The sequence below is a fragment of the Salmo salar genome, chromosome ssa03 (genome assembly GCF_905237065.1).
Source record: "Salmo salar chromosome ssa03, Ssal_v3.1, whole genome shotgun sequence".
In the NCBI taxonomy this organism is placed as follows: domain Eukaryota; kingdom Metazoa; phylum Chordata; class Actinopteri; order Salmoniformes; family Salmonidae; genus Salmo; species Salmo salar.
The window spans coordinates 29,901,596-29,928,329 of NC_059444.1; the positions used below are offsets into that span (position 1 = coordinate 29,901,596).

General features: G+C 42.7%; 1 protein-coding gene across 1 annotated transcript in view; it reads right to left on the minus strand.

The window, feature by feature from the left end:
* Positions 1 to 8,225: 8,225 nt before the first annotated feature.
* LOC106599706 (cadherin-2) overlaps positions 8,226 to 26,734 on the minus strand; it is an 83,638-nt gene continuing 65,129 nt past the window's right edge. The window contains exons 10-16 of the mRNA XM_014191007.2: positions 25,287 to 25,540; positions 24,892 to 25,034; positions 23,708 to 23,941; positions 21,239 to 21,472; positions 20,703 to 20,842; positions 16,762 to 16,926; positions 8,226 to 9,785 (exon numbers count right to left, since the gene is read on the minus strand). Of these exons, the coding sequence (XP_014046482.2) occupies positions 9,579 to 9,785; positions 16,762 to 16,926; positions 20,703 to 20,842; positions 21,239 to 21,472; positions 23,708 to 23,941; positions 24,892 to 25,034; positions 25,287 to 25,540 (1,377 nt within the window). The 3' untranslated portion in view covers positions 8,226 to 9,578. The remainder of the gene's footprint in view (positions 9,786 to 16,761; positions 16,927 to 20,702; positions 20,843 to 21,238; positions 21,473 to 23,707; positions 23,942 to 24,891; positions 25,035 to 25,286; positions 25,541 to 26,734) is intronic.

The window sequence follows — 26,734 nt, forward strand, 5'->3', positions numbered from 1 at the left end:
GGCAGCGTTCAAGGCTTAAATGCCCCATGAAGGCATTGCAATCAATGCAGCGGCAGCCACAGGGCTCCTTGAGGTGGTTATCATACACGGTTAATCTGAACAAATGAATGGATGACGCGTGGTACTTTTGATTATGTCGTGATCACGGCAATATTATCTTGTGATCGCGACAAAACAACTTTTGTTATGTAGTGATCACGAGATAAGTTGTGATCTCGACGTAATGAGGGAGTTTTATTTATTTATTAAGAAATAATGCAAATGAACCAAGGTGTCCAAGTTAGCGTGGCAACAAGGTGCACCCCCCAACTGAAATGCCCCCTTAAATGTGTCTTTTAAATGTGTCCCCCCTTAAAAAGTCATTTAACTTTCAACTTCAAAAGGACATGGCTTGTAAAGTTCCAGCTGCAGAGAGTGTTGTCGACACTTGCAAAGAGCCACACTGCATTTGAAGCTGATCTGCACTTAGAATTGAGGAATTAAAAACTATGGCCTAGAGAAAGATTAGTCCGCCGAGAGTGAAAACTAATTTAACATCATCCAGCCACCGTGGAAATCTGTTTTTACACCTCATGATCACTGGGGCAACATCAGATCAGCATGAAATGCAAGTTTTAGCGGTTTATTGAGTCAGGTCACTGTCTGTCCATCTTGGCACAGCCTCACTAATTGCCTGTTCTATTATATACAACGTTTGATGTCAATTCAGTTTACACTTTGGAGCGGAGTTTGACCATTCAACTAAAGCATTTATCCTACAACTATAACATATATGTATTGAAAGAAAAGTATGAAATACAACTTGTAATGAACACCCACAAATCAAAGTAGTAATCTAGTATTACACCCATAACCCGGTTTGTTATGTTGCTTCAATACGCACCGCAATGTCTATTTTCTATGATACTACACATTCATAGCATGACCATGGTTGAATGGCATTGGAATGTGATGCTGAGTTATGTTCCTATGTGGCTGTCAGCTTGTCACTCTACCACATAGCGATCCATATGAATGGCTGGCTACAATAGATCCAACAGACAGGAAGCCTACCCAGTGGCCTCTTTTCTCTCCATAGCTAGAGACAATAATACAATAGTCCCATTGTATAATAAGCAGCACATTGATCCATGGCCGTCTAGCCTGTAGCAAATGTATTAGCCTCCCAACACAGTCACACACTTGACAGGACAAGACTATAATGAACACTTTGAAAAATACTTTTCTCATCGAGACAGAGAGAGATTTTTCTTCAGCCATTGTATGGATGTAGCCAGAAGGAAATAAAACCTTAATGATGCAATGTTGATGGAATGTCAAGTGTTTATTAACTGTTTCATTGCACATATAAATCCACACTGCATATTTCTCAACCATGTAGTGCAGAACATACTGTAGATACAACATTCCCATGATTGCATAGGAAAACAAATAAACAGTTGGGTCATAATGTTCCTATTTTACATGATTGTTCATTCAATACTGTTACTGTTACTTGGCCATCTTGTCCTTTTTAGGCCACAAACAGGACGAAAGCCTGTTTTTTTATATTTTCCTGAAAAAATAAGAACTTTAAGCAAGAGGGTCATAAAAAGACCTGATCCACTGTCTGCGTGTAAGCCTCCATGCATGCATTTATGTGTGTATGTCTGTGTCCTATGATTACATGTCCTATTTGAAACATGTCGACCGTTCATGCGAAAATACCCACAGCAGGGATGAGAAATACTCCTAGCCGGTCTTGGCAGAAAGTGACATTGAATGAATGTTCAAATAGCTACACACAAGCCGAAAATCACATGCTCAGGCTGATATGCATCTTATGAAAGAAATATCGTTCATCATTTTCATCTCAGTGCACCCCCTTCCGCAAGCACGGTGACACGGTTGTGCGCTGAATAATAATAATGCTGGGGATGGGACCTGATAAATGAGAGCTGATAAATCAACAACATAGCAGGCACAGAGAGAGAGGCGGAACAGCTCTGTTGGAACAGAAGAGAGGGCAGGCCATTCTGTTGCTGTTCTGTACTTATCTGTGTGGAAACAATCGAGGCTGTAGATTGTAGATCAAGGATGGCTGTTGTTTGTTTGATCACTGTTCTATAGTCTTTGACTTTAATGGAACAGGTCTCTGTCTCTCTCTGTGGATAATTACAATACTCCGTGGGGTTAGCACCCACAGCTATTGGTCCTACAGTATGACTCATGTTAGCACAGTAACAAACCAATAGGTACACACAAATTAAAGCAGTTGTCTATCTTCTTATTTGTATTCTCTCTCTATTATTCCATTAGGCTAGCTAGTCTTCTGACGACTCATACAGTATTAACAATTAAAAATCTATGGCTATGGGATTGACACCACATAAACGAATGGGTAGATACAGAGACAAATGAAAGAATATACATGTATCTAACCCTCCACGTTAGCTCTGAACAACTATAACACACTTGCTTATTCATTTTATGGCATCAGCAGGGCGTGGAATGTGTAAGAAATTTGCTCTCTGCTTGTGGGGCCTGGATTTTATGTCAATAGTTCTGGAAGCATCCATCTTCCCGGGTCCACGAAAGGTCACAGGCTGCATAGTTTAGCAGCTGGTTTGCATCTGATTCCCCATGCTGAGGCTGGGACCCACAACACTGTGACTATGGCAGCAACACTTGTTCAGCCATCCAGACAGACAAAGAGCCAAAGCTAGAGCCAGGGTAGCTCTCTCTCTGTCTCTCCCTATCTCTATGATGGTCTTTGGAGAGTACGGGGAATGAGTGCACGCAGTATTTCCCTGTGTATTTGGAGCAAGTGCTTGTCCCAAATAACTTAACTTATACATAAATCCCTTGACATGTAACAATGTAGATATTGTATCTAATATGCAAAGACAACACAGTGACTCTAAAATCATTGACAGGTAGCACCATTGACTTAAATGGCAACAATAATTGTCTTAAAATAACTAGATAAATATTATTTTGAAAGAATATCTGTAAAAACATCTGCATACAGGGAGGCACCAGGAAATCTGGTCACAATGTGGGCACAGTGGATGGATAAGAGACACATTTTAGTACCATGTGTAGACGCGACAAGCCTCAATCAGATAGTGATTGGATCATATTGATCAAATCACAAAACCCACATGTTAGCACAAGGTGTAACCAGGCTACTCACTCAATATCATCACATACAAAATAACCAGAGTAATATCCTGTTTGTTGCATGGTCAATTGGATTTAGCTGGACTATAAGGCGTGGCCCAGTTGTAATGCTCCAATGGCTGTACCAGTATACTACAGTATGTTGGAGGGAGTGCCTGTGGAAGCAGTGAAGGAGCAGCCTTCACATGTCTCGGGTTCTCTGGTTGAGATTGCCCTGCATTCCTCTGGGGATAATCCGTGTTATGAAATTGAAGTGCAGCATCGGAATATAAATTATTCCCTCTCTCCCTCCCGTGGGGGTTAAACAATGAACACGATCTGTACATCAAGGCGATGGGTGTAAGAGGAGGTGTGCCTGTAAATGAGAGGAGCGATGGAGAAGACATCCTCAACGGTTTCCTGTACTGGTACATTTACAGCACAGCAGTTAAAAGGTGAAAGGGAGAAACTGTCTAAAGCACGTTTGGGTGGGGGTTGTACCATGTACCTATACTGGAACATATGGAACAGAACATGACACTATGTACATTCACTAATGGCATGAGAGGAGGATGTGAACTATCATCTCAGATCAAGCTGATTTTAAGCAGAAAGCTTATATCATATCAACAGCGACTAGAGCTAGCCAAAGTGTGTCAGTCTGCTTTTGGCATCAGCCTCCATTGTTTGATAAAGCCCGGGCATTAGAAAACTCTTTTCATTAGCCCAGTGAGTCACCATCAACCACATCCGTTCCTGCAGGGGCCAGACCATTCTTAGCACAGCGGTGGGGAAAGGAGCTCTGAGCTGGCATAAATTAGAGGTTAAATCTGAATGTTAACACAAAAAAAGGAACCACATGAAAACTCCAACCTGACTGAAAACCTCAATGTGAAAGGAAGTGACCTACTGTATGGTGAACCAAATCTGACTCAGCTCTAGCTAAGAACTTTACTCCTACTTCCTAGGGAATAGAAAATAACCCCCTGGTGACACCACATCATTTCAATGTGGATAATTGGGTAGTATTCGGTTGAGACTTTGATCAATGAGAATACAACCTATATTCACCCACTCAAAAAGACAGCCAAAAGCTAGTTGAATTCCCAATGTGTTATAAAAATGCTTTCAACCATCTAAAAGCCCAACCAAATTCCAATGACAAAACATTGTCTGATTTTTGATTTAGTTGTCACACTAATGTCTATCACTGTGATTTCAACCATTTAAAAGTACAGTAAAGGTGAAATGGGAATACAATGTCAGATATTTTATTTATTTATACAACAGATTAATGTGTTACTTATCACTGTCCTTCATCTAATAGCAGAACCAAATTACCTGGATTGCAATTGAGATTACATTAAAAGTACATGGAGTACATGCAAGTGATCAATGCCGTTTGAGATTCTGTGCAGATCTCTGCAGACCTGCGATGACCTATGTATGCTATCTTGAACATGCACACGTTATATGATTACATAATATAAATTTATACTAACAGTGACCTCAAAATGTAGCCATGTTACTCTTTTTAAGGCAACTGCCATTCTTTAACTTTTTTTTTTACGTGAATCCAACATATTATTTGTTAACTTGTCGACAACTTCATAGGTTATTTATTGTATTTCAAAAGTGATACTCAATTGTGTTTAGTTGTCAACGTAACCAAATATCAACATCTGAAGGAGCTTTATCTTCTTATTGGATTTTTCCTTCCGTCTGTGCCACTGTCTGACTTTAATTCCAGTTTGTCTACAAATTAATAATTAATATGTTGGATTCAAGTCTCCATCTCAACCAAAAATATAAGTAGGACTAAATTAAATCAAATCAAACTTTAAATCCACTTCAAGTAAAGTTTGATTTGATTTAGTCCTATTTTTTTTACTTCGATTTTCGGTTGAGCTGGAGACTTGATCCAAAATATAAATGATTCATTTGAAAACAAACTGGAATTAAAGCCAGACTAAGTCAGAGGCACAGATGAGTCTAAGCAGGAGATACATCTCCTTCAAACCTTGATATTTGGTTGGCTTGACAACCAAACACAATTCAATATCAGTAAATATCATTACATTTTGAAATCAACCAGAGCTTGAAACAGTAGGCCTCTGTATTGTCTCTTTTTTGTTGAATCCTGGGTTGAATTTAAGATAGTTGTTGATGATTATATAGTCCTAAATAGTATCATTGATGATATATGAAAGATAGATTATGGTCACATTTCATTTGCTCTGTTCAACCTACCCTTTGGAATGACTTCGATAGCAACAGTGAATCTATTAAAGGGATACTTTGAGATTTTGGCAATGAGGCTCTTTACTTAATTCCCCAGAGTCAGATGAACTCGTGGATAACATGTTCATGTCTCTGCTTGGAGTTTGAAGGAAGTTACTAACTAGTGTTTAGCGCAATTGCTAACTGACCTGGAAGTCTATGCTTACGCTACTGGACACAGAGACAAATGGGTCCATGAGTTCATCTGACTCTGGGGAAGTAAATATAGGCCTCATTGCCAAAATCCCTTTAAGTGGAGATTCCTCAACAATCATTTTCACTATAGAACATTGGTAACGGTCAGTGACAAATATCAAAGCTGGGCTTGGTTAAAACCCTGGATGGGAGAACAAAGGGTAGCTGTAGATAAATCAATTCTCCACTAGGAGGTGCTGCCCAGACAATTGTTTTCTTCTTCTGATAGTGGATATAATGTTGAAGATCTAACACGGTTTAAAATGTACAAAGTCAACATATTTTATACAAGGTTTGTCTATGTGGAAATTTGGTTACCATGATGACATAATCGTGTGGTAAATATTTTACCCTCAACACAGCAGTTTACATAAATTACTTTTTCAAATCCAATGTATTTTACATGTAGAATCCACTTCACAATACTTAGAAAAACATTGATTTAACCAGTTGGCACCCAGTGGGAACTTAATCCAAGGAAATGTGGGAGTATACGTACATTACTGGATATGTGATATGTGCACCATGCAGTTTAGAAATAACTGATAATAACTAATAATAAACTGAGTAGGATCATGTGGAGTTAGCTAGTGGCATTAAAAAATCTGTGTCATAGAGGAACAATAAAGTTGTAAAAGAAATACAGTATATCTGATATAAGACATGCAATAAGCAAACACAGAGCAGTTAATTACCAGTTAAAAGACGGAATAATTACCTCTGCTGAAAAACAAAAGCCAACTAAGGTTCAAAACACCACCAATTATGATATTATTTCATTGTATTCCATAGCAAGACTTCCAAACCAGCTACTGTCTAGTTACGCTAAAGTAATGAGGCATGTCCAGTCCACCTCGGTTTGGCTGAGCATAATCCACTCCCTGAACTACAATTCCCAGTGGAGCAAAGCGGAGGCGAGAGGGCAAGGGTAGTATTGAGAGGAAGGCTAGATGATTGACTGACATTTCAACAGTATTTAGTATGACAATCTTCTGTCTCTCCATCTCTTTTTTTCTCACCCCATTTCCCACAGTCCCAGGAGACCAGCATACATGCACATCCCCTGAGGGGAGAGAGAGCCCTGCTCGGCTGAGTGTCCTTCCTAACACTAAGTCAGAGAGCTTGATCCTCCCTGGACTGTTGTGAATTCCAGAACCAGGCAGAAAACAGCTGGGAGTAGCTGATCGATATGGCCTTGATGACCTTGAAAAAGCTCCAAAGACATAAGAAGAAATATACTGAATATCTGTTTTATGCCCTCTGACTATTGCACCTACAGTATATACTGTATACGTATTTAAATATACACTCAGGGGCTAGTTAATTAGGTACACCAGCCCGTTCACGAAAATGGAACGCTCCTACAGACAGTGAGTCACGTAGCTTGCTATATAAAGCAGGCAGACAGGCATCGAGGCATTCAGTTACTGTTCGATTGAACATTAGAATGGGGAAAACGAGTGACCTAAGCGACATTGAGCATGGTTTGATCGTCGGTGTAAAGCGAGCCGGATCCAGTATCTCAGTATTGCCCTCCTGGGAATTTCACACATAACAGTGTCTAGGGTTTACCGAGAATGGTGTGACAAACAAAAAACATCAAGCCAGCGGCAGCCCTGTGGGCGAAAACAGCTTAATGATAAGCGAGGTCAAAGGAGAATGGCAACAATCGTTCAAGCTAACAGGCGGGCCACGAACAGACAAATAACGATGCACTGCAACAGTAGTGTGCAGAACGACATCTCGGAACACACAACTCGTCGATCCTTGTCATAGATGGGCTCTTGCAGCAGACGACCACACCGGGTTCCACTCCTATCAGCTAAAAACAAGAAGAAGCGGCTCCAGTGGGCACGCGATCACCAACATCGAACAATTGAGGAGTGGAAAAACATTGCCTGGTCCGACGAATCCCAGTTCCTGTTGTGTCATTCTGATGGCAGAGCCAAGATTTAGCGTAAGCCGCATGAGACCAATCCTGCCTGATGTCAACAGTATAGGCTGGGAAATGTTTTCCTGGCTCACAATAGGTCTCTTGATACCAATTGAGCAACGATTGAACGCCACAGCATATCTGATCATTGTTGCTGACCAAACCTAATAGAACATCTTTGGAATGAGATGGAATGGGCTGTGGTCGCAGCATGAATGTTTTGCCTGTCAATCTGCAGCATAGGTCAATAATCGCATCAGCTTGGACCAATATCCCTGTGCAACGTTTCCGACACCTTGTAAAATCCATGCCCCAAAGAATTTGGGCTGTTTTTGGAGGCAAAGGGGGGTCCGACCCGGTACTAGATGGGAATAACTAATAATCTGGCCACTGAGTGCACATTGGCTATTCTAGATATTGCATCTCTATATTTCAAACAGAAAACTCAAGTTCACTCAAGCACACTCATGCACGGCTACTCGTATTTACTGCAAACAAACATTTACAACAAATTGAAATGAAATTAAGCATGAAATTTATATTCCTCCTCTTGGTAAAAAAATGTACAATCAAAATGTTTTTGTCTTGTACAATAGTTTATGTAATTCATAATCCAATTAGAACTGAGAAACAATGCTGAGTTGGAGGAATAAACAAATAAATAAAGAGACAGTCGTTAGCTCCAAAATTGGCATTTTATTTGGATGGTTGGTGGGTCAGAGATGTATAATTTGTTTTCCAGTACATACGATTATCCACAAAGCTTCAGACAAAAACCTTTTCCAGTCTTAAAGCTGATTCAGTAATTAGTGCCAATGGTGCCACAACATCCCACCCACCCCCTTTTTGGTACAAATTCAAACAGTTGTGCTGACAAGATTGCAACTTTTTTATTATTATTTTTTGCTGTTTTTCTTCATTTTATACAAAAGACTTAACTTCTACACATTTAATGTCACACGGTTTTAATTTTTTTTGCTTTGTAAATACATTTTGGAAATAACTTTTTTCATAATTGTTGTTGTCGTGAAAAGATAAAAACATGCAAAAACATTAATTTGTAATCCAAATTATACATTTACAAGTTCAGAACTTTTTGCACTTCTTCATAGACTACAGAAGAAGAAAAAAATATATGTACACACATTTTCTTTACCGTGAAGTAAAAGTTGAACGTACCAGATGATGACTAAGGCAAATGAAGTGTACATGGATTAGAACAAAATAAACAGTTGTTGTTTTTATAAAATACTACACCACTTCAGAAATAAAGGAAAACAAACATATTCTGCTACAAAAGTATTACTTACGACTCCCTTTATTTGCAACCAGCTGAATAAGTTTAATTTTTTAGTGAAAACGTTCTACATTTCTAGAGTACTGTACAGTGCTGTTCTCAGTTGATTCTCCCCATCCAAGCTAATAAAGGATCCTTCATCATCTAAGTTATTCATCTTTGTAATTCACTTAAATAATCATTGTTCAACAAACAGCTGTATTGTGTAACCAAAAAAAGCATGTAGAAGCATACCATAGTTTAACATACTTTCTTATGTTTTGAAATCACTCCAAAAGTCAGTACCATTAAAGCCTTGAACATAAAACTAATCATTCAGATCCGAAAAATGTACAAAAAGGCACATTATATCCCAGTGCTTCTGTACTGTGAAATTCAAGTGTAATTGAGCGCGCTCAATATCAACGATCCAAACAGTGACAGTTCACCAATGTTCCCTCCCCTTCTCCAAAACTGGACTGCACTTCAGCGTATGCCTAAGCCTTCAACAAGCATATGTATGCGTAGACTACAACAATAAGCCTAGATTGGTTGTTTTTTGAAAATATTTCTGAATTATGTTTACTTTTTTTGAACTTTTCTGTCATTGTTCCTGTCACCACTCTTTCAGGGGAATATCGGTAATCAGAAGCTGTCCACATCCATTGAGAGGAAAACAAAATATATTTTCTCTTTTCCTGGGTTCACCATTCTTTGTCATCTTGTTTTTTTAGGTCTTGCACATCCTGTGTCCTAGTCGTCGCTCCCTCCGTACATGTCTGCGAGTTTTCTGAAGCGAGGGCCCCAATCGTTGAGGTAATCGTAGTCCTGGTCCCCTCCGCTGCTGGAGGAGTTGAGAGAGCTTAGGGAGCCGGCTGTGGAGCCACTGCCTTCATAGTCGAACACCAGCAGGGAGTCGTAGGGCGGGGCTGTGGGGTCGTTGTCTGCTGCCTTAAGTCCCTGGATGGACGGGAGGAAATAAAAAAAACACAGATGAGTGAGGAGATTAAGGCCAGCCAGTCCACCATGACCAAACCCTGTCTGACAATAGCTACCAGACAACATTCACATTCACAGACATGTTCTTATCCCATACTGCCACCTAAATAGGCTAATATCAACAGGCTAGCATTTTCCTAATGTTTTCCTCCCTTCTACATGTTTTGGAAATCAGGTCCTTTTCATGGATTAAGACCGGCTCTAATTTCCCACTGAGTGTCCATCTGCAGCGAAGCGTTTTGGCTTTGATTCTCCCTGATATTTTTGGCATGCAGGATTATCCAGGACTTTATCAAAAGCTGAGATTTAGCATGACCGCCTGACCAAATGCCTCAGCTCACTGATGACTTAGCCTGGCCCTCCCCCTCCTCAAACCTCCATCACTCCAATGTCCACGGGCGCTGCCTGAGGGGCTTGGAGGGCTGAGAGGAGGAGATTGCTGTAGTGGCACTGACAATGTGCCAGCTATCACCACCACACACTGGACCCTGGTACAGTACTACATGCCCACTCCATTTCGTGTGTTCAAGTATTGCTCCCCAAAACTAGGAATGAGCCCTGGGGAAGTGCTGAGGACAATTGTCTTTGTGTGTGTGTGTGTGTGTGTGTGTGTGTGTGTGTGTGTGTGTGTGTGTGTGTGTGTGTGTGTGTGTGTGTGTGTGTGTGTGTGTGTGTGTGTGTGTGTGTGTGTGTGTGTGTGTGTGTGTGTGTGTGTGTGTGTGTGTGTGTATATATATATATATATGTTCCATTAGTGTGTGTGTTTCAGAGTGTGGGGTGCAATGGTGGGGGTTTCCATTTTGAAGATTGTGCTTAACATTCCCAGAAGCTCTTGTAGCAGTGTGAGAGGTCCTTATGGATTGCTATTGATTTCCAAGCCCATTCCTTAACGGTACTCTAGAGACTTGATGGATTGCTAATCTAGCACAGGAGATGTGCTTTGGCCATGAAGTGTATTGGGCCCAGTCCCGAATTCAACATCTTCTCATTGCGAGTGAGAACATCTAACAAATAATAACTGAATTAAAAGAAACAGAGCACAACACGAAGAAACAAACGAGCCTCTAGGCTCATTGGAAACATGTCAGATATTTATTTCAACTCCATTTTGTAGTTCTCTCTCTCTCTCTCTCTCTCTCTCAAAAAAAGGATAGATTGAAACAAAGTGCCCAGATGCTTAGTGATTATTTTCCACTTCTTAGCCTTTGTTAAATGTTTGCTCAGGGCTGTGGCGCTGATAATTTGGTGGGAAATATGACAGATGGATTGTTCATTACAATTACAGCCATCACTGCTCTGATGGATAGAGCCCCATCCGGCACAACCACCACTCCACTGGGAGTGTGACAAGGTTAGCCAATCACAGAGCTTCACCCTCCTAATTACATTAAAACTGAGTCATCCACTGTGTGAGAGAGACTATCGTCCATCTTAAGAAAACATTGTGCTGCCCTGTCCTCCCCTGACTTCACCCTCTGGTCCACTGCTCACAAAACAGGTCTCGTAATTGAATTTAATAACATCCTATTCAGAGATTTGCGGGGTAAGTTTCTCTGTTTATTTCCCCTGATTAGAAACCAACTGTAGTATTGTCACTGTGAATATGGGGGTTCAGAGTGTAACAAAGTGTGGAAATGTTGACCTGAAAAACGTTTCCCCCAATAACACTTTATTTGAATCTTTTATGTGAACTTTTTGTCCAGCACCTGTGGCCAACAAAAGGTTATGTAAGGTGAGGCTGATTTCCCAAACATTACCTCCCGGAGTGGGAACAGACTAAAAGCTGGATAATAGGCTATTGTTTGGCCACTCTGAGAGGCTAAATTCTTGGGCGGATTTGAGACCTATGCTTACCTCCCCATTTTTGAATGAACTGCCAAAGGCTCTGTGGGCATGGGGTTGTGTGCGCACTCCAGACTTTGAGCCCAGACACATCTCCCCAGCCCCACCCCCCTCCACCCCTTCTCCCAGAGCAACCAGGTCAGATTCCTACCCCAATGACGACGAGACATAAACCAGCTGCCAGCAGGGGGCAGTAGATATAATCTACGAGGACCACCTGTGTGTGTTTGTGTGTGTGTCTGTGTGTGTGTGCGTGTGCATATGAATGTGATGGGAAACAGGCTGACATGTACTGCCTGTAATGTGGATGTCTGGGTCAGGATGCTCTGGCCCACAACATCCTGCTGTCCTTGTACAGAAATAATACATAAAACAGCAGACCTGTCTCTGCTCCAATAAGTATTGCAGTGGACAAAACACTCAAACTCACTCAATATAAATTGAGCTGACAAGAGCATTAAGTGTTTTCAGGAATTTTCTGAGAGAGCGAGGGAGGAGGAGAGGGAGAGAAATAGTGCGTGTAGGGGAGTTCTAATCTAAAAACTGGGGGAGAGAGAGAGAGAAAGAGAGAACTCCATTTTGGATACAGTGAAATTCTTGTCTGTTGGAGCTGGTGAAAAATACATGACCGTTCTTTTCATTTTACATCCACCCTTCAACGCTGGAGTCAATGGTGCCCTGAGGCAAGCGAGGCCATGAAGGAACAGAACAGGGCACCTCTATGGAAAAGGAAATGTGCTGTTCTCTGTCTCATCCCACTAGATCTCTACAGAGAGACGTCTAAAACTATTACCCCATCCGATTCTGCTGCACAGCTAAGAGAAACACAATTATCTCCCAGTGAATAATATTATAATTACATGTGTGGATTTAGTTCACTTAAATTGGACACATTATAAATACTGTATTTTTGTCAGAGAACCAAAAAAGCGATTATCTCCTATTCCTGGAACAATTTCCATAAGGGACAGATCAAAATTTACTTGGGGGGAGTGGCTGGTCCAACTCAAGGTGTCATAAAATAAAATGCACCCCCCTCCACAACATAACAAATATGTTCACATGACCCTCCCATTTTACTGTAAAATAAATTGAACACCCTCCCCCCTCATAGAATTAACTCAAAATGATGTTTACGACTACAAATAACAATAACTGTAGCGACCCTGTGTTTATAAACGTGGATATAGACTTAAACATGTTTTTGAGGCACAGTCGATGCCACGCAGGGCTATGGGCCAGAAGGTTGAGGGTTCGCCGACCATCATAGACAAGCTCAATCTCCCTGCCTGTTTCATTATACCACGATCAGAGGCGGCTGCAGACATTGATCAGCTAGGGCGATGTCAGATTTTGAACATTTTGATGCCGTATTTATAATTATATAAAATATATGCAACAAATTTTACACCAAAAGGTTTCTGTGCCAATGCACAACACAACCAATAGACAAAGCATACCGACATCGGGCACTTCAATATAATGGTTTGCATTGTCAACACCACAATAAATAGACAACGTCAATCTTGACAAACAGAAAATACATCCCTTCCTACCTAATAGACTTACAGAGTATCAATGGCTTGAAAATCTCCGAATGTCATGAAACTTTTTTGTGTTTTGTAACAGATGTCTTTTTCCATTCATAACAGTTTGGATTGGTTGATTGATTTTATTTGTCAGTGAAAAAAATACATACAGTTGAAGTTGGAAGTTTACATACACTTAGGTTGGAGTCATTAAAACTCGTTTTTCAACCACTCCACAAATTTCTTGTTAACAAACTATCGTTTTGGCAAGTCGGTTTGAACATCTACTTTGTGCATGACAGAAGTAATTTTTCCAACAATTGTTTACAGACAGATGATTTCACTTATAATTCACTGTATCACAATTCCAGTGGGTCAGAAGTTTACATACACTAAGTTGACTTTGTCTTTAAACAGCTTGGAAAATTCCCGAAAATTATGTCTTGGCTTTAGAAGCTTCTGATAGGCTAATTGAAATCATTTGAGTCAATTGGAAGTGTACCCGTGGATGTATTTCAAGGCCTACCTTCAAACTCAGTGCCTCTTTGCTTGACATCATGGAAAAATCTAAATAAATCAGCCAAGACCTCAGAAAACAAATGTTGACCTCCACAAGTCTGGTTCATCCTTGGGAGCAATTTCCAAATGCCTGAAGGTACCACGTTCATCTGTACAAACAATAGTACGCAAGTATAAACACCATGGGACCAAGCAGCGATCATACCGCTTAGGAAGGAGACGCGTTCTGTCTCCTAGAGATGAGCGTACTTTGGTGCGAAAAGTGAAAATCAATCCCAGAACAACAGCAAAGGACCTTGTGAAGATGCTGGAGGAAACAGGTACAAAAGTATCTATATCCACAGTATAACGAGTCCTATACCGACATAACCTGAAAAACCAATCAGCAAGGAAGAAGCCACTGCTCCAAAACCGCCATAAAAAAGCCAGACTACGGTTTGCAAATGCACATGGGGACAAAGATCGTACTTCTTGGAGAAATGTCATCAGGTCTGATGATACAAAAATAGAACTGTTTCGCCATAATGACCATTGATATGTTTGGAGGAAAAAGGGGGAGGCTTGCAAGCCAAAGAACACCATCCCAACCGTGAAGCACGTTGGTGTCAACATCGTGTTGTGGGGGTGCTTTGCTGCAGGAGGGACTGGTGCACTTCACAAAATAGATGGCATCATGAGGAGGGAAAATTATGTGGATATATTGAAGCAACATCAAGACATCAGTCAGGAAGTTAAAGCTTTGTCACAAATGGGTCTTCCAAATGGACAATGACCCCAAGCATAGTTCCAAAGTTGTGACAAAATGGCTTAAGGACATTAAAGACAAGGTATTTGAGTGGCCATCACAACGCCCTGACCTCAATCCCATAGAAAATTTGTGGACAGACTTGAAAAAGTGTGTGCGAGCAAGGAGTTCTACAAACCTGACTCAGTTACACCAGCTCTGTCAGGAGGAAGGGGTCAAAATTCACCCAACGTATTGTGGGAAGCATGTGGAAGGCTACCTGAAACTTTTGACCCAAGTTAAACAATTTAAAGGCAATGCTACCAAATACTAATTGAGTGTATGTAAACTTCTGACCCACTGGGAATGTGATGAAATAAATAAAAGCTGAAAGAAATCATTCTCTCTACTATTATTCTGACATTTCACATTCTTAAAATAAAGTGGTGATCCTAAAAGACAGCGATTTTTTACTAGGATTAAATGTCAGGAATTGTGAAAAACTGAGTTTAAATGCATTTGGCTAAGGTGTATGTAAACTTCCGACTTCAACTGTATATTCAAAGACTTAAAGTGACCAGGATTGCACAATAAAGTTGGGGAATTATTTCCATTGTGGTCCCTTTTTATTTACATAAATACATTTAGAATTACATTCACTGGACTTGCGCACTTGAGTCTTTAGGGTGTATATAGCTAGGTTTCCATCCAATTGGTGACAGATTTTCATGCAAATATTCTAATATCCCCATAAAAACAATATGGCATTTCAGAGTTTTCTTTTGGAGAATTTGGTGCTGGACAACATGACAGGGATATTTGAGGAATTTTATGGACATCCATATGCATTCAGATTCAACCTAGTACAGCCAGCGGCATAAATAAACACTGTCTGTGATTTATTTAGAATTCAAGGCACACTGAACCAGCATGGCTACCACAACATTCTGCAGCGATACGCCATCTCATCTGGTTTGCACTTAGTGGGACTATCATTTGTTTTTCAACATGACAATAACCCAACACACCTCCAGGCTGTGTAAGGGCTATTTGACCATTAAGGAGAGTGATTGAGTGCTGCAACAGATGACCTGGCCTCCACAATCACCCGACCTCAAACCAATTGAGATGGTTTGGGATGAGTTGGACCGCAGAGTAAAGGAAAAGAAGCCAACAAGTGCTCAGCATATGTGGGAACTCCTTCAAGACTGTTGGAAAAGCATTCCAGATGAAGCTAGTTGAGATAATGCCAAGAGTGTGCAAAGCTGTCATCAAGGCAAAGGGTGGCTACTTTGAAAAATCTAAAATATATTTAGATTCTTTTAATATTTTTGTGGTTACTACATGATTCCATATGTGTTATTTCATAGTTTTGATGTATTTAATATTATCCTACAATGTAGAAAATAGTGAAAATAAAGAAAAACCCTTGAATGAGTATGTGTTCTAAAACTTTTGACCGGTAGTGTATGTATATATATATATTTTACAATTTTCTATCATAATATTTTGTATAAAGATAAGCATTATATTGTTAGATTATAGGAGTAACTTTGGTAGGCCTGAAACAGTCTTCCTCACCTCTTGTTCAACTGTCGGAGTCAGTTGGAGCGCCAAGGCTCACTGCCTTCATATCATAGACCTGCAGTAGCTAAAGCTTAATAATAGCCACACCATACCAAACCTTCACAAACGTTTCTAAACTTTATTAGGGTAATATCAAAAGTAAGTAAAGCCATTGCTCATAGGGAAAATACAAGCAGAACAGCGAATGTAAATCAGGGAAAAAAACTCACTACCCTCCCCTGTGCCCAATAAAAAAACACACAAAAGCAAAAAAAAAAGTTTGACAACCCTCCCCTATTTTGGACCACCCCCCCCCAGTAAAATTCGATCTGTCCCTAAGGAAACACTATACAGGCAGTTGTAAATGAAAAAGGGAAAATGAATTCACGAAATGAATTTCCCATTAACCTTTTATGTCAGTTTGCGTCTGTTCTGTTTCAATCAATACTTGCATGAGTACAGGAAGAGAGATTAGCTAAATAAACCTTCAAATGTGAAGCCTGCATCACCTACTTCAACTGCTTTCCTTTATTTTGAAGTATTCACTTCATTAAATTAAATATTTATACCTCTACCCCTAACCATGACCTTTAGTATTTATGAAATCATTCTCTAAATATAACCTGATTTAGAGAATGACATTGAAAATGGACTTTGTCAGCGGGGCCGGGCGAAGCCCTCTCCTGTGGCATTATTCTAGATGCAGATGTTTAACCGTGAGAAGATTAGTGTGTTTGTTTATTGTTTATTTGTTTACCTCGTTGATGAAGTCTCCGATGTCCCCGGGGTGCGGGGCTGCTGACCTTATGGGGTACTGGGGCTCGGGGTGCAGCGGCCTCTCGTCCATACGCCGGATCCCCACGGGCTTGATGGTGTCCGGCTCTATCGTGTCGGGCTGCTGAAGCTGGCTCAGGTCATAATCCTGGAGGGGAGGGGGAGAGGAGGGACAGATGGAAGTCAGCAAGAAGCCAGAGACAAGTGGAGATCCACACAGAGCTGGGGAGAGGAGCTCGGCATGGACATAACCCCCCACCAAGACCTAGACCCTGATCCATACACACATGGGCAGAGCTTCCCTATCTAGACCAATACACATATGGCCAGAACTCCCTACCTATGCCAATACGCACATAAACAAGTATTTAACCTTTATTTAAGTCAGTTAAGAACAAATTCATATTTACAATGACGGTCTAACCCTAATCTGGACGATGCTGGAACAATTGTGCACCGCCCTATGGAACTCCCAATCACAACCAGTTGTGATACAGCCTGGAATCGAACCAGGGTCTGCAGTGACACCTCTAGCACTGAGATGCAGTGCCTTAGATCACTGCGCCATTCGGGAGTCATGGGCAGAACTCCCTACCTAGACCAATACACACATGGGCAGAACTCCCTACCTAGACCAATACACACACGGGCAGAACTCCCTACCTCGACCAATACACACATGGCTAGAACTTCCTACCTCGACCAATACACACACGGGAAGAACTCCCTACCTAGACCAATACACACACATGGCTAGAACTTCCTACCTCGACCAATACACACACGGGAAGAACTCCCTACCTAGACCAATACACACACGGGCAGAACTCCCTACCTAGACCAATACACACACGGGCAGAACTTCCTACCTAGATCAATACACACATGGCCAGAACAGAATAAGGTCCACCTAGACTAATCACACATGGACAGAATTCCCTACCTAGACTGATACACACATGGGCAGATCTCTCTACCTAGACCAATACACACACATAGGCCACATGATCTACCCGAGACTGGGACACACTGAAATAAAAATATATATATGAGTGGGGTGGCAGTGTCTACATAACTGTATATTGTTGTTACTGTTGCTACCCTGTATCATCAGAGCTACAAATCCTATCAATGGGTGGACTTTAGACTGTTGGTTGAAGTATTACCACTTGGACAGTTAGCTGCATTTAACAATATCCAGCTTCGGGGTCAAGGCTAAGGAACCGAGCATCAGTCTTCAACCCACTTGCAATAGAGCAGTGTTCTTCTGGAAGAGTGTGCAGGAAACTGTTCTGCTCTAATCAGGCTCCCAGACACGGAATGGCGGATATGCATAAGCCATTACTAATCCTATTAACATTGCCAAGGCAACCTGACTGGCTCGCCGTTTGGTTTGTGCAGTGTCACAGGAGGAGAGAGAAGGACTGGACAGAGCTGCAGAGAGAAATTGAGAGAGAGAGAGGAAGAAATGGAGAGAGAGAGAAACAGAGAGATGGAGAGAACAAGGAGAATGAGAGAGAAAGAGATTTGGAGAGCCGTGGTGCGTTGTGATGTGGATGAGAAGACAGCAGTGAGGAGGTGGACTGATATGCTATCAGAGAGGATATGATGGAGGGAATGCCATGGGAGAATAGTTGTGTGCTTAATAAGCGTGAATGATGGATTGTCCCTCTTTAGCAGATTTTCAGTAATCCATCCATCTCTAATATCCCCCTTCAATATTGTCCCTGCTCGCTTGCACATATAACTATGCATATAACTAAGCTCACACACACTCGTGGACACACAAATCCTGAGTGAGTATGCATGTCTAAAGATGTACAAATAAATGCATAGTGTAGATGACTAAAATACAAACATATGAATCGAAACACAAACACAGACACAACTACATGTCGACACTCCAGTCCAGACACTCCAGTCCAGACACTCCCTACTCCTAAAAAATGACGGTGATCATATAAACACATGTATCTAACTTACTTAGGCCTTTGTATTCCTTGTGGAACATAGGCCTACACATGTATCATGTTAATCTGGAAATCAACAAATGGATAATCTAAACAGACAGATTGACAGTGCGTGTAAAAATACAATCCCCATGTCCCCTCCGGTTGACTGAAAGGGTCTGTCTGGAAGGGGACAATGGTCATCATACATCCCAGAGCAGGATGCCATGTGTCCCCTCCAGCCCACCTCCCTCCTCCCAGCCCACCACCCTGTGACCCTTCTAGGACCTACCACAGGGTCATCCCAGAGGTCAGAGCTTAGTGACAGAGAACTGCAGCATATCATTACAGTCACGTAGCCAGAACTGGATAATGACGACACGCTAAGCACTCAAGGGCACCATTCTTCACACTACAGCTCCAAGCACCAACACACTGACATATAATTTCCCCTGCCACGCCCGGACAACCCATTGAATCACCCACATTGTGGCTGGACATTCCAAAGCAAAGGCTTCCACTTGATCCTACAACAGGTGAAGCTGGACAGTAAACAATATCGGATACCCAAACTCCTCACGTAAGGGAAGGAATTTGTTAGGCCATATTTTCACTTCAAATATCTATTTAATATTCTGCTTGAAGCAAAAGATTGACTGACGATGGCCCTGGTCTGCGCCTATTGACTGACTCTGCGCCCTCCCTCCTAGAGTGAGACTTTAACAAGAGGTTGTTTTTTTCCACTCTTTTTTCTTTTCACAACTGAATGAGGAATTAGGACACCTGTTGTGGTTGCATAAACAGGTTTGTTTTGTCAAGACAAAATAGTCTGGTGGTAATTTAATAACTGGGCTGAATGAAAGGAAGCATCTTTAAGCTATTTTGTTTGTGTGACCTCGAAAAATAAGCATTTCCATCTGTATTTGGAAAATGATATCATATACAGTTTTCTTCTGTGGCCCTTTGAAAAACTTGGCAAAGACGTGCTTCAGTTTGCGACTGCATTGATGAACAGGCAGGGCTAGAAAACACTCATTACAATGGAGTTTCTCTATCAAGTTACAAAACTTTAACTTACACAGAAGTTTCTGGAATTGGATATTCTTTCCACACCACATTATTCTTCACTTCCCACACAGCCAGTGAGAAAGGGGCTGATCAGCTGTCTCCTCTTGGTAGAATGAGTGCCCCACGGACTAATAAAATCCCAGGCAATGGCAGTCAGAAACTAAAATAAAATACTCAGAGAGCACAGAGTGGCCAATGGTCTGACACTTCAATTTCCTCCACAGCGGGAGAGATAGGGAGAACAGAGGTGAGGCATTATATAGTCCACATCACTGGGACAGTCTGGTTCATTTTTTACCCAACACACACCACCGACTGACTGACTTCCAGATTCCAAAGACAAAACCATTTCCTTCTGACGTCCAGCCCTCCTCCTCCACTCACCTCAAAATGGAAGCTTGTTTTCTTTCGATAAATCTGAATTCAGTTACCCCCCCCCGCTTCTACAGTCTTTGAGGAGCGTTATATCACAGTGTCTTCAGAAATCACTGTGCGTGTGTGTGTGTGTGTGTGTCTCCCTCCTGCCCAATCGCTGGCAGATGTGTAATGGCTTCCCAGTCATATCATTACCTTTAGATGGAGCTTAATTATTACACAGTAGCAGATGTATGTCTCCAAATTACATTATCCCTGCAATTACTAGCCTCAGAAGCCAATTTAGGACTGAAGACTGCTACCACCCCACACTCATCTCTAGTCTACACTACCTAGGCCAATGTGTGGAGTCCCTCACAGAATGGGCCCGTGGCATGAACACACTCCATTTGTGGAAGATATTAACAGACAAAATGATTCCCTTGTATTAACTGAAGTTCATTATAACAAGTGTGGTTTTCTGTGTACAGGATATCTGAGGATGTCTTGTGTGTGTGTGTGTCTGTGTGTATGTGAATGTGTGTTACTCCACCTGGTCCTCCTCTCCACCTCCCTCCTCATCGTACTTCAGGATGTTGTCTCTGACGTCGTCCTCCGGGTCAATGAGAAGCTGCTTGGCCTGACGCTCCTTATCACGACGCTTCATCCATACCACAAACAACAGCACCAGAACTACAGAAGGAGGGAGGGAGGGAGGGAGGGAGGGAGGGAGGGAGGGAGGGAGGGAGGGAGGGAGGGAGGGAGGGAGATCCCATATTACAAAACATAATAACTGACATATTTTGCATACACATGTAATCCAATCCAGAATTTAGAGCTTGCCTCGAGCCTGATCAGGGCTATCTTTTGGGTAATCCTGAAATAATCTACTGGTGTCTCTTGGGCATGATGTTTAGCTCCCTCCATAATTCCTGTGGCAGTGTTTGGGGATGGCAAGGGATGGCATTTGATCTTGTCTGTGTGTGGCAGGTGGGTGGTGGGGACACTGGTGTGTGTGTGTGTGTTTGTGTGTGTGACTGTGAGAGTGTGTGCACGCGTGAGCATGCGAGAGGGCAGGGTTGCACTCACTGAGGAGGATGATGATGCAGAGCAGGATGGCGATGATGGCGCCCGTGCCCAGCCCTGCGGCGATGATGTGTTGCTGGTCGGTGCAGTCCCCGTTGTGGTCACACTGGCACACCTTGACCCGCAGGTAGGATGTGTTGGACATGGGCAGGTTGCCAGAGTCAGTGATGATGATGGGGATCTCGTAGATGCCGCTTTCCAGGAAGCCGATCTTCAGGCTCAACTGGGCATAATCACCTGGGAGAAGGGGGAGAGGGAGAGAGGGGGGAGGGAAAGAGGCATAAAGGAAGGGAAAGTGAAAGAAGAAAGATAAATATGCAACTCAATTACTAATCCCTAAATAAAACAAAACAACACTCTACTTAAAATGTTCCAGAGTGTAACTACTGGGAAAATAAATACACTACCTGGCCAATAGTATGTGGACACCTGCATGTCGAACATTTTGTTCAAAAATCATGGGCATTAATATGGAGTTAGATCATATGCTGCTATAACAGCCTCCACTCTTCTGGGAAGGCTTTCTAATAGATGTTGGAACATTGCTGCGGGACTTGCTTCCATTCAGCCACAAGCGCATTAGTGATGTCGAGCACTGATGTTGGCCGATTAGGCCTGGCTCGCAGTCGGCATTCCAATTCGTCCCAAAGGTGTTCAATGGGGTTCAGGTCAGGGCTCTGTGCAGGCCAGTCAAGTTCTTCCACACCGATCTATACATATCATTTCTGTATGGACCTCGCTTTGTGCACGGGTGCATTATCATGCTGAAACAGGAAAGGGCCTTCCCCAAACTGTTGCCACAAAGTTGGAACCACAGAATCATCTAGAATGTCATTATATGCTGTAGCGTTAAGATTTCCCTTCACTGGAACTAAGGTGCCTAGCCCAAACCATGAACAGCCCCAGACCATTATTCCTCCTCCACCAAACTTTACAGTTGGCACTATGCATTCGGGCAGGTAGCGTTCTCTTGGCATCCGCCAAACCTAGATTTGTCTGTCGGACTGCCAGATGGTGAAGCAGGATTCATCACTACACAGAACGCGTTTCCACTGTTCCAGAGTCCAATGGTGGTGAGCATTATACCACTCCAGCCAACGCTTGTCATTCTGCATGATTATCTTAGGCTTGTGTGTGGCGGCTCAGCCATGACAACAGATTTCATGAAGCTCCCGAGGAACAGTTCTTGTGCTGACGTTGCTTCCAGTGGCAGTTTGGAACTTTTTAGTGAGCGTTGCAACCAAGGACAGACGATTTTTACGCGCTACACGCTTCATCACTTGGAGGTCCTGTTCTGTGATCTAGTGTAGCCTACCACTTCGCAGCTGAGCCATTGTTGCTCCTAGACATTTCCACTTCACAATAAAAGCACTTACAATTGACAGGGGTAGCTGTAGCAATGCAGGAATTTGACAAACTGACTTGTTGGAAAAGTGGCATTCTATGACGGTGCCACGTTGAAAGTCACTGAGCTCCTCAGTACGGGCCATTCTACTGCCAATGTTTGTCTATAGAGATTGCATGGCTGTGTGCTCGATTTTATACACCTGTCAGTAATGGGTGTGTTGCAGAAATAACCGAATCCACGAATTTGAAGGAGTGTCCACATACTTTTGAACAGCATGAATTCCAATACCTGGAAATTGTGTTAGCATATCTAATCCAAAATATGGTCAGGATTTAGATTTTGAGCTTATAAACCCACTGAAGACCTTTTTGATAATGCAGCTTAGGCTAACCCCCCCCCCAGATTCTATAATCCATATGGCTGTTATCCTATTAAGATAGTTATTCATTTACTGCGGTCTACACTCACATCTATTCGCTATCAACGCACAACAAATGAGTAATTCCTCCAATATTTTGTTTGTATAATTAGCATAATCAATTAGTGAGCTGCTTGATAGAGCAAAGGCCTGTTACTTATCTCTTTTATAATATAGTGTCTTAACATAGTGAGGCACGCACACTGAGAGCATTGTCTATTGTTATACACTAGTAGAAAAAAAGGGTTCCAAAATGGTTCTTCGGCTGTTCCCATAGGATAACGCTTTTTGGTTCCAGGTACAACCCTCTGTGGAAAGAACCCTTTTAGGTTCTAGATAGGACCTTTTTCTAAGAGTGTCGGTAACTGCTCTTGGCCCTATGGAGAGCCAGAAAGCTCATGGACATGATGCTCATACGGTACTCCCTCTAAGCCAGTGCCAAACCTATAGTGTTATTTATCACCATCCAAATGACCAGGACTACTGGTGGTTCTCCATTCTCACTGGCAGTTGATTGATGAATGTCAGCTATTGGCCAGAATGGTCACCTGGTGACCCAGGTCTAAATCAGTCTCTGATTACATTGGAAGAATGAAAACCAGCAGTATTGCCGACCTAGAGGCCCCGATATATTGAATAGCCCTGATCTGCAGTGTTTTTGTTTGTTTGATTGTTTGTTATTGTTGTTGTTGTTGTTGTGTCTTACCACTGAGCCGTGTGATGGTCCAGTTTCTTCTGACGTCTGCGGGCCTGTTGGCCAGCTCGAACGCGAATGGTCCGGCGTTGGGGTTGAGGTCTCCGTCCAGCGCTGTGATGTTGATGCCGTTAGGCTCGGGTTTCTTGCACATCTCAGTCTCCTGGGGGTAGACGTGCGGCGCGTTGTCGTTGATGTCCAGCAGGGAGATCTGCAGGGTACCTGTACCGCTCGCTGGTGGGACGCCTGGATGGGACAACACACACAGACAGGGAAGGATGCACACACAATGTCACACGCACAAACGTCTTAGAATATAGATTTTACATAATACATAACAACGATAAGGGGAAGTATAGCATTGAAGTGATCTTAATGCATGATGTCTCGCTGCATGTTTGGTAATACACAACGTCCTTAGCCTGAACCTGGTTCTTGGTGTAAAAGTAAGGCAGAGAGGAGCAGCAGCAGCTAGTCTGCAGGGACAGGACCCCTCCAGACTGCATACTGATCTGAGGAGCGGTGCTCCTCTCTCTCCACGGGCGAGGGTAGGGGATATATCGCAACGTTTGGGGAGAGGAGGGAGGAGCAGAGGGGCTGTGCGTGTGTGTGTGTGTGTGTGTGTGTGTGTGTGTGTGTGTGTGTGTGTGTGTGTGTGTGTGTGTGTGTGTGTGTGTGAGTGTGTATTCCTGATGAAGGGGGAGGCCACAGGGTGAGAATACTAAAGCAGACAGACAGAGAAGAGCACACTGTCGCTGCCTTAGCCCGGGAGACCCAGAGCCTCAGCCCCTCTAGTATTCATGGGGCTAAGAGGCTTTTTTGCCATTCAGGCCACGCTCAAATGAGCCACTCATCTAATCCTGACCTATTAATGCTGAGAAACCTCTTTATTGAGAGAGTTTCTAAGCCTATTGGCCTATGCTGTGCTCTGTGGAACAGGCTAAACCTGAACAGAGGTAAATCCAGTCAGGGAAGGAGAGAGGAGAGAGGTGAACACGTCCTCAGTGTGGCTGCTAGGTCTGTGCTCGCTCTGAAACATTAACTTTCAACAGGGTGGCGGTTGCTACATTGGTGTCTGGCACAATTTTAATCATGAAAAAGGCAGCTGTGTGTGAGATTTTTGCCTGCTAAAAACAATATTCCCTTGGCTATACAGCTGGAAGCAGATATTAGCGCCTGGTGGCTAGGCTAAGTACCACTGTCAGAGGCCAAGAAGGTGGCGCTGTACATGTTGTCCTTCACGTAGGGCGACTCGCGGTCCAGGACGGCGATGGTTGTGATGCGCCCGGTGTTAGCATCGATTCTCAACCAGTTGGCTGGGTCTGAGAGCCTGGTGTATCTGAGAACACAGAGGACGAAGATTTAAAGAAGAGACGTAAAGACGTTCATTCAAACCTTACAAGCTAGGTTTTTTTTAATCACGATTTTGATTTTATACAGACTCATACATTCAAGGCTAAAGGTGGTGAATGTTCAACAAAAGAAAGATACATATCTCACTGAGAATGGGAGTGTTTTTATTGACAGTCAGTGATTGAAGAAACTGCATGAGAAGCTCTGTATGAATACAGCTATTTAGTATCATTATTACCTAATGCTTTGCTGCATGAATCTATCAGGGTCTTGTGCTGTGAAGGTGGTCAGTGAGGATTCTGCTAACATTCCCTCCTCCAGCTTGATGAGTTTGGGGTTGGGGTCGAAGTAGGGGCTCTCGTTGACGTCAATGACCCTGATGGAGACCGTGGCGGTGGACTGGCGAGGGGAGTAGATGCCCCGGGCGAGAGACACCTCGTTCACCGCTACCACCGTCAACATGTACGTTCTGCTGATCTCGTAATCGATTGGCTGGAGGGAGGAAACGCAAAAGTACGTAAGTATGGTCCATGGACAGTAAGGGAAGGGATCGATAAAGTACTCTTCTTCTTCTAATGCTATGAGGCAAAGATCCCAGAAGAAGTCAGCTAGGGGCTACTGTAGTTAGTTGTACTACTACTGCTGAGAAATTATTACTCACTGACTTTACACACACGCGGTGGAATTGAATTAAACACATGGTATGCACCTCTGTTCTCTCAACTAAAGACAACACTCAGCTTACAAAGATACAAGAGCGTAATAAACTTTTTTTAAAGAGCTGAGTCTTAGCCAATCACAGTCTGTTAAAGGTCGCCAAAGCACACCCATCCCTGGGTTGCTCCTCTTTTCAGTTCTCTGCAGCTGCGACTGGAAGGAGCTGCAACAAACACTCAAACTGGACAGTTTTATCTCAATCTCTTCATACAAAGACTCAATCATGGACACTCTTACTGACAGTTGTGGCTGCTTTGCGTGATGTATTGTTACCTCTACCTTCTTGCCCTTTGTGCTGTTGTCTGTGCCCAATAATATTTGTACCATGTTTTGTGCTTCTACCATGTTGTGCTGCTACCATGTTGTGTTGCTACCATGTTGTTGTCACAGTTTCTCCTGACCCCTCCTGTCTCAGCCTCCAGTATTTATGCTGCAGTAGTTTATGTGTCGGGGGGCTAGAGTCAGTCTGTCACATCTGGAGTATTTCTCTTGTCTTTTCCGGTGTCCTGTGTGAATTTAAATATGCTCTCTCTAATTCTCTCTTTCTTTCTTTCTCTCTCTCGGAGGACCTGAGCCCTAGGACCATGCCTCAGGACTACCTGGCTTGATGACTCCTTGCTGTCTCCAGTTCACCTGGCCGTGCTGCTGCTCCAGTTCCAACTGTTCTGCCTGCAGCTATGGAACCCTGACCTGTTCACCGGACGTGCTACCTGTCCCTGACCTGCTGTCCCAGACCTGCTGGAACCCTGACCTATTCACCGGACGTGCTACCTGTCCCAGACCTGCTGTTTTCAACTCTCTAGAGACAGCAGGAGCGGTAGAGATACTCTCAAAGATCGGCTATGAAAAGCCAACTGACACTTACTCTTGTGTTACTGACTTGTTGCACCCTCGACAACTACTATGATTATTATTATTTGACCATGCTGGTCATTTATGAACATTTGAACATCTAGGCCATGTGCTGTT